This window comes from Chlamydotis macqueenii, chromosome 12, assembly GCF_036417535.1.
Source record: "Chlamydotis macqueenii isolate bChlMac1 chromosome 12, bChlMac1.mat, whole genome shotgun sequence".
Taxonomy (NCBI): Eukaryota; Metazoa; Chordata; class Aves; order Otidiformes; family Otididae; genus Chlamydotis; species Chlamydotis macqueenii.
This window is the reverse complement of record NC_141567.1, coordinates 22,064,207-22,073,243: the sequence shown is the minus strand read 5'-3', so window position 1 is coordinate 22,073,243 and position 9,037 is coordinate 22,064,207. Positions and strand designations below refer to the sequence as shown.

The 9,037-nt window shown below is 40.7% G+C and overlaps 1 protein-coding gene across 1 annotated transcript in view; it reads left to right on the top strand.

Annotated features, from left to right (window-relative positions):
• Nucleotides 1-1,100: 1,100 nt before the first annotated feature.
• Nucleotides 1,101-9,037, top strand: part of LIPC (lipase C, hepatic type) — a 60,077-nt gene continuing 52,140 nt past the window's right edge. The window contains exon 1 of the mRNA XM_086757683.1: nucleotides 1,101-1,222. Within this exon, the coding sequence (XP_086613809.1) occupies nucleotides 1,141-1,222 (82 nt within the window). The 5' untranslated portion in view covers nucleotides 1,101-1,140. The remainder of the gene's footprint in view (nucleotides 1,223-9,037) is intronic.

Sequence of the window (9,037 nt, the reverse complement as noted above, 5' to 3'; positions counted from 1 at the left end):
TCCCCATCTTTCTTATCAGCCCCCTTTAGCTCTTATTTATTTTGATTCTTCTCCTGGAAGGCTGCTATAATGTCTCCCCAGAGCCTCCTCTTCTCCAGGCTGACCTACATAAGCTGGGAATCCAATGATGAGTGGAAATGCAGGTCGATTTGCAGCCTATGCTAAGGCCTGTGCTGCCATGGCTACGTCGTAATTGGCACTTAATTCCTTTAAAATGAGCTAGAGTATGTCTCAAGAGCATTGACTGATGTGGGAAAACTGATGCTCCAGACCGATGCTCACAAGGCCCAGAGAGGAGCATTTTGTCCTGCTCATGTGCGAGATCCCACTCAGTGATAACGCTTGTTGCTATCAAAGAATACTTTTCGCCCTGTCACACTTTGCAGTACACGCCTATTCACTGTGGCATTTACACGCTCTGCTGTAATTAAGATTCTGCTTTGATTGCCAATATAAACCATACCATAGCAGTATGTAGTAACTTATTCTCTGAAACGACTCCTACATTTACTAGATACACCTATGACTGTTACCAGAAGTGGAGAGAGATGCTGGTTAATTGTGCTTCATTAGCAAATTTCTTATGTGATAAAAATTGTTCATTAATTTTAAAGGAAACATTTTGCGATTATTCAAAATCTAGTACCAATTTTATCACTGAAATAAGAGACATATTTATTCTATATAGAATGCTGATGTTTCCCTTACTGGGATTTGTCTATGTTAATAAAATATTTAGACTAACCTCCAGCTCCTACGGTGATTTTGCAATGTGTTCAGACTGAGCTGTTGACCAACCGAATTCGAGCTGGCCACCCATGGCCTTTAGCAGTATTTCAGAGAACAAACGTCCTCAAGTCCGCTGTGTTCAGAGCTGAGCACTGTTGAGCAAGGTAGGAGAATCCAGCTCCAAATTATTTCTGCCGCAAGTGGCATAAAATAAAAAAGAAGAGGTTGGAAACAGGGAAATTCTGTTTTCACTGCCATAAAAGGGAAGGCTGGAGCAGTGGGCAGGAGAATTCAAGGTTAATGATTAATGGACAAAGAATTCCTTGCAAAGCATTGATAACTCTCTCCTTTTCCCATCTCTTGGCAGAACTCAGCAGTGCATTCCTCAATTCCCATTCAGAGAAAGAAGAAATGAAAACTTTGCAACTTCTTTCATTTTTGTTGCTTTCTTGTATCATCACCTCAGGAAACACACATGGAGGAAAGAAAAAAGGTAATATCCTATCAAACATAAATAGTGATCATGAACTTTTTTTGAAATGTTTATGCTATAAAAATTAAGTAGTATTGACTGTGTACTTACTAGCATGTTGGTGTTTGGGTTTTTTTTTGCATGTTACGTTCCCTTAAAATATGCCATTTATAACTGTGTTTATTGGAAAATGTAGTTGCAATTACAACAAACATTTCTCCGTGAAAATCTATATATTCTGAGTTTATACACTTAAGGTAATCTGACCTTTAACAAACCTTCTGCCAAAGCTAATTTATAAATGTACTAACTTGAAAATATAGACTGAACTGATCGCAGTGATAATCATCTTGGGCTGGAAGTGTTCTATAAAATAGATTCAGTTTCCTACAGTGAACAAAAATTCCTAGCTATCTGACAGTGTTTGAGCTTTTGTTTTCTGAGCTGCCCAACAGAGGCTGCCTTTTACCTGAATGTCTTTGAGTGGAAGAGAAACATCTGCAGTGTGTTTTGTAGAGGACTGTGGGAGATCTTCGTCATTTACACGGCTGTACAACCATTGTCTCTGCATCTGTGACGCCGCACATTATGTCAGCGTCTGTGACTGCTGAGTGTGGCAGCGCATCGCACAACTGCATTGCTTAAACTCTCTCTAACGTGACCGATGAAGACAATTCTGTGTTTGCCTTCATCACCAAGCCATACGTAGCAAGCATCAGTTTTCCTTCTTACCTAACTGCATTTCTAACACTCAGATCCTGGAGGGGGTGAATGTAGCTTTCTCCTTAGCTGGAAATAAAGTAAGATATGCACATTCACAGAAGTATGGCCTCCTTCAGCAGCTGTATTTTGCATTTACATTAATTTGTATTAACAGTTTTAGAAACCATTTGCTATAAAAAACGTTTTATATGTAATAAGCACAGTGGTTTCAATCTACAGGAGGCAGGACTACCTTTTTTTGACTCTGCATATTAAACTTCACCTTGGGTTTCATTTTGAACAACATAAAATCCTTGATTTGAAACACAATGAGAACTGTAAATTGCAATTACTGCTCGGCCTAGCTTCCCAGGCAGCAAGGCCTGCACATCCTTCACAGTCACTGAGCCTTAGCGAGCTATTTAGAAACCTCGATCAAATTCTGTAATTTTTGAGAACCAAAAATCAGAGCACCAACTTTAGCTTGAGGCTTTTCACATCATCTTTGCCCAGATCTATTCAGACTCTGCCATGTGCTTAAAATGTAGCTCACCATAGGTACAAACACAGGCGGAGAGGGGAAGTCACCGCACCTCCATTCTCTCACAGTCACAGGCCTTGCCTCACGCCAGCTCACGTTCTCTGACCCCCGCTATCGGTGGCACCATTTATAGTGAGGTCAGTCACTCCACTCTCTCCATCCCCCTTTCCCCTCGTGACCTCCTACTCCCATGTCAACGGACTTCACTTGTTTGCTCGTTGCCTCTGCAGCTTAAAATTTTGCTTGTGGGCCACAAAGGACAGGTCATGTGTCACATCAGTGCTAGCAGATACGCCTGGTTCCTAGTATGCTGAGGCGAGAGACTGATCTAAGAAGCAGAGCAGGTACATTTCTAAAAATGGGAAAAAAATCTACTTCGAGAGGCCATCCACGGCCTGACTAGATCTGCCACAGAGTAGTTCCAGGGTTAAAGGCCCTGATATTCCATTATGTTGGACTCAGACCCTCATCTCCTGGCAGTTTTAAATCGCTGCGACTCTTAATCCCAACCGTGCACTTGCATTAATGTGTATTTCTGCACCTTTCGCTCCCTCGTTCTTCCCCAGTCCAACCTCAGCCCCCCCAGCTTTGTCTGGAAGATAATGTAATTCCCCGTTCTCCAAACTTCGCCTTATTTCTGCTACCATTTGACTCGTCAGGGTAGCCCAGCTACTTCCATCTTTCCCCAGGTCAGCTCTGTGTGCTGGCCACACTAGTAACCTCAAGGAGGTTTTTGGTTTTTCCTCATTTCACTTCTCAGTGAGGCAAAGCCGTTTGTCGCAATGGTGTATGCAAATGGCAATAAAGCATTAATCCTCGCTGAGGAAGAGAACTTATGTTTTTAGCCCTACAGGAGAGGTCTTTGAACATCGTCAAGCGGATACAGCTTTCAGCCAGCACAGGACGTGTTTTCCTGAATATCCTTCTACCTGAGAGCTTGCTTGTTCTTGCATTAGCAGGAGCTGCAGCAACGAACGGTGCAGCTACAAGGAGCTACAAAGCCTTCTCAAAGCTGAGTGCCTGCCATGTAATTTTAGCACTTGCAATTGCCTTTATGGGAACCAGCCTCTAGAAGAACAACCACTGGGTAAAAGTCCTCGTTTATTTGTACCCAGCAAATAAACAAATTAGACTGCAGCAGGTAAATCACTGCAGATAGGTGTATGTAAATCCTTTTGTTCAAGTTCTGTACATAAATACAGATTATAGGTTCTTATTTTATACTTAATTATATAGAATAAGGTGGGTTGCATTTCTGAGCAAACACAATATCACATTTAAAACATACACAGAGGTTATTCTTAAAAAGCCACAGAGTGTTTCTGAAATGCCGTGGTTTTCTTGTATATTTATGCAGCAGGAAATATGTTTGGCATTTTTTAACAAGAGTTCATTACCTAAAAGCAGCATCCCAAAAAAGAGCAGAAAGAAGGACCTAAAAATAACAAGTTGAGCCAAGATGATTCTTTCTAAAAGCACGTGAAAAAATAGTTCAGTGTAAGCTCTTATTTATTTTGATTCTTCTCCTGCAAACATAAAACTAGGTGGGAATACATTCCATTATTCCACTTCATTGTGTAAAGCAGATTTACTCAGTAGCTGACATAAAAATGCACGTTGTTGAGCTAGCACTTTTCACTTGACAGTCTCACGGCTGGCAGTTGAGCTGGACTTTTTGTGCCCAAAAGAGAAGGTAACATCTTAGTTGTCATCCAATTCTGCTATGTTGTAAGTATTACAGTACTAACACATGAAGATTATAACACAGAGCATGGGAACAGATGATACAGAAATCTGAGTAGCTGTTATGCTTGCTTTATTCCCCAGTTGTACTATGCAGATATAAAAGATGTGTTAGGTATATCAAATCCTCCAAAGCCTAGATAAAATTCCTCAATAAAATGCAGCATATATATACGTATACCATATGAGATCTGAAAAACTACCAAAATAATAATTTCTACCTGAAGCTGAAAAACTACTAGAAATGCAAGAAATATAGACGATTCGAAAGCCATTGAGACTGCAGAGACAGAGAACTAAAGTCTGCTAAGATGATGAGATGGTTACCTTAGACATTGAAAGTGAGTATCACTGTCGCTATCTAAGATTTCTTTAAAGTCTACAGTACACAACAAAAATGCAGAGGCGACCTTCCTTTGAATTCCTTGAAGCATATTCAGTGGAACAATAACCTGTGCCTTAACTTTCTGTTAATTCTGTGTGATTTTGGGTTTATACTAAAAGACAGAAGAACACAAACTAAAGCCAGGAAGCTCCCAGGATACCACTAATCCAGTCTTAGTTCTAGTTTGAGAGAAAATTATCATTTTCCAGCATAGACAAAAAGCTAAGATAGCAAACTCAATTCCTTTCGTGGGACAGAAAGGCACTGTAACCTGTTCCTCCGACAAACTCCTTGGCTAAAATGTCCAACTGCACGTTCAACTCGACTGGCACACACTCAGCCTTCCGCTCTCCTCAGGCAGACAAATTAAGTATCTCCTAAGTTGTGCACTGCTTACACACCACAGTTTGGTGGGTGGCTGGATTTAAGATAAGCACTTCCATGAGCAGCAGAACTAAGCAAGTTTGGTTTCCAGCCACTTAGATTCTACGTATGGTAAACTCCTGTCCTAAACACAGAGCATCATAGAATAGAACCACAGAATCTTTAAGGTTGGAAAAGACCTCTGGGATCATCAAGTCCAACTGTCAACCTAAGACCACCGTGTCCAGTAATCATGTCCTGAAGTGCCACGTCTACACAATCTTTGAACACCTCCAGGGATGGTGACTCCACCACTTCCCTGGTCCAGTGCCTGACCACTCTTTCAGTAAAGAAGTGTTTCCTAACATCCAACCTAAACCTCCCCTGCCGCAACTTGACTCCATATTCTCTTGTGTTATCACAAGTTATTTGGGAGAAGAGACCAACACCTGCCTCTCCACAACCTCCTGTTGTAGAGAGCAATGATGTCTCTCCTCAGCCTGCTCTTCTCCAGACTGAACAACCCCAGTTCCCTCAGCCGCTCCTCATCAGACCGGTGCTCCAGACCCTCAAACAAGATCAAACAAGACCTCTCGTGTGTGTGTGTGTGTGTGTGTGTGTGCGCGCGCGCGCTCTCAAACAAGATCAAATTCCAGGAACAAAACGGTTTGAGCTAATTGCACCCACAATGCCTGCATGAGTTGAACTCAAGCACAAGCCAGTCCTCCCTGCGTTTCCCTGACCGATGAGCAGCTGGCTGTCTCCAGATGACAGCCAGAGTGCAAGGTAAAAGCTAAGCTTTACGGATAAGCAGGGCGCCAGAGCTAAATGTTTACTTGAACCCTATGCTCATGCAACAGCAAATGCGATGCTGCAAGGGTCTCTCGTCTCTGTCCAGCTGTCAATTTTCAGAAAACATGCAGGACTTTAATATTCGACACCTCTTTCTCTCTATAAAGTTGGATTTAAATTGGCCCAGAAAATTACTGAAGATTACTGATCCTCTTTCCCTCTTCTTCATATGGCACAAATACACCATAATTACAGCCTGTGGAAACGAGACCAAAACCCATTAATATTTCTGATTCACTGCAGTGGAGCTTGTGTATCATGACTGACCTTGAAATTCAGGTCACTTCTAGTTAGATCACTTAAAAACTGATTCAGGAGCTAAATTTTACGACACACCAAAATACTGTTCCCAGAAGTCGAAAGTTTGGATGTTAGGGTACTAACCAGTGACACTAACGATCTATGCTATGCTATTACCAGAAGAAGTTCTACAAATGTGTTTGCTGCCATTTTCTGAGTGGCTGCATTTCAGAAACACCGTATGCGTACACAGCATTTGCAGTGCTCTCAGGAGTCTTAGAATTCTACCCAAATTTCTATCGTCTGAAACAGTTACTCTTCTTTTTGGCACCCAGAAAAACTTACAAATATAATTTCAGACATAAATTCACCACAGAGTCCAAAATGTAACTGTACTCTAACTGAAGAGTTTGCTTTTTCCCATGAAAAGAGACAATAATGGGAACTCTATCGACAAAGGAACTATCCATGCATGAAACAAGTTTCAATATTTCTGCTAACGCAAGTGACTGAACATCTTAATGAGCAGCTTAAATTCACCAGAGGACTGTAATTCACTTGACTCAGGCAGTACATTCTTCTGAGTGCTACTGCATGAATAGTGGTTGAACTCATATGACACTTGAGAAACTTGTCCAGAACATTTCTGGATAATGTGGCAGCGCAATCTAATTGCTTAACTAATTTTCTTCCTTTTTCTTTTGAACTAGAGGAGGTTATAGTTATTTTTTTAATATATCGTTTTAATGAAAAATAACTATCGATAAAAATGAATTATTAAAGAGAACATTTTTCTTTTCTGCTTATTTTTTGGTTCACTCTAGGCTCATATTGCACATTTCATTTTGGAAAACATAGATCTGCCCCATCCATGAGGAGTGGCGGGGTCAGTAACAGGGTCGCACGAACAGCAGTGCGATGGTGATGATGCAGCTCGTACCACCATATGGTCCCCCACGGTGGCCTTAGCACAGTGACCTTTTTTCCCATACGTTCGCTAGAGCTGTTTGCTGAAGCTGAGTCGCGCTCCCCATCCAGGGGAATAGCGTGGCAGCAGGTGGACGGGCCAGCAGCCACTTCCAAGCAGCGTGATGAAGATTTCCTGGCAACGTAAGCAGTAACTGGCAAAAGAGACAGAAGGGGCCATCTATCTGCACATGCCAGGACTGGGTGATAAAGTTCACTGCCTGGGCAGCAGGCCAAACGTGAATTACAATTCTTGCAAAAAAAAAAAAAAAAATTTCAATGTCTACATTCCAGGTAAAAAAATTGCCACACTTACACTTTGTAGCCTTTCTTCTAGAAAAATGTTCTGTTTGGGGTTTTTTAAGTTACAGCACTATGACATCTTTCTTGCTCGTTCCTTTTAATTTTTGAAACACGCTTACAATGGCTAATATTCCCAGGCAGTATTACCGGCACAGGATTGCACGCCCTCACATATACCTGTTGTGATCAGCCAACGAAAGCTTCTGCCTGTGCTGAAATGCTTCTAATACAACATGGTTGCTTCATGGTTGTGGAAAACACAAGTTGTTGCCTAAAAACACTCCCATTGTCCTGCCCTCTCCAGTCCAGTAAAATCCATTTTAATGTTTTACCAACAATACTGTTTATCTTTGGGCTCCTACTTGGCCTCCAGACTTCATGATGGTGCTCCAAGTGCAGCAAATAGCTATCAGGTAAATAACGGAGAGGAAATGACAAAAAAAAAAAAAAAGAAATTAGAAATATTGAATACGAATGCAGATAGGGTTTAAACACCTAGTGCTCTCTAGAATAAAACCAAATGTCCCATCTGAAAGATCAATTTTTAATAGAGAAACCCTCAAAATTTCTGCTATTTTGAAACATAGTATCCAAATACCATTTTCTAATTTTCTAGTTTTACTCAGTAACTGAAACTGATGGAGACTCCTTACGGAGGAAGGTACTGAACCACGGGGGAGATGATGACAGAGGAGGGCCAAGGACAGGAATAAAAACATACACATATGTTTGATCTTGCTTCGCCTCTGGAGTTGACAGACTCCCATAAGATCCTGCTACACTGGCATGTCGTCCTGTATCTTCATGCTAACTTTGTAAACAAATACAGAGCAACACTGCTGAGATGACATTTTTCATTTTAAAATCTTGTGTATATTAAATCACTTGTAGCTTTACTTCATGCAGCTTGGCCTGAAAATAATCTGTAGTATCGGACTGAAGGATTTTATTCAATCTTTCAAGCGCCACTCTTCTCCCTTTCAGCAACAGTGGTGATAAGGAATGTTGGAGGACATCAATTAAGGTTTAACTCCGTGTTTGCCAATCTGCATTTCCAAAAGCCACTCAGATTAGGAATTCTGTCAAATCGAGGTGGGAGGGGTCTGTGCGCTCCTTAGTGATATTAATTTTAAACATTATACTGACAGACTATCAAAATACATTTGAATTTATTTACCAGGCAATTCATCATCTAATTAATTTATTGTCCAAGAATTAATTGTCATGACTTCAGCCTCAAACCTGTCCAGAACTGACCTTTGATTGAAATTCTATGAGTTGTTATAAAAGCACTAATAATTAAATTTTACGGGCTTTCAGACAAAAATCATGTTAAGAAATTATATTTATGATTTAAGAGGGTAGTATTTGATTAGTTATATTTCCAGTTGGTTATTTTCTGTGTTGTGGTGAAGCAGAATTGCTAGTTTTCAGATTTATGTCACTTGTATTTTTAACTTAAGATGACAGTGCCCATGCCTTCTAGGTTTCCTTTTTAGGGGCTGGCAAAAGGAGGGGAAAGGACGTGGGAGAAGCTCTGTTCTTATTTGTAAGGGAGAATTGTTTGGGCAATTTTCAATCACTACAAGCAAAATATTTTGAGCGGTATTATTCAGGTAGTGCTTTCACCCCAGAGCTTACAACCTCCCAAGGACATTTTTTTTTGAAGTTTAATCACTTAGAAGAATGAAGGATGCTATTTAAAATTGTTATCATTATTTTCAGAAGGATATGAAAGCTA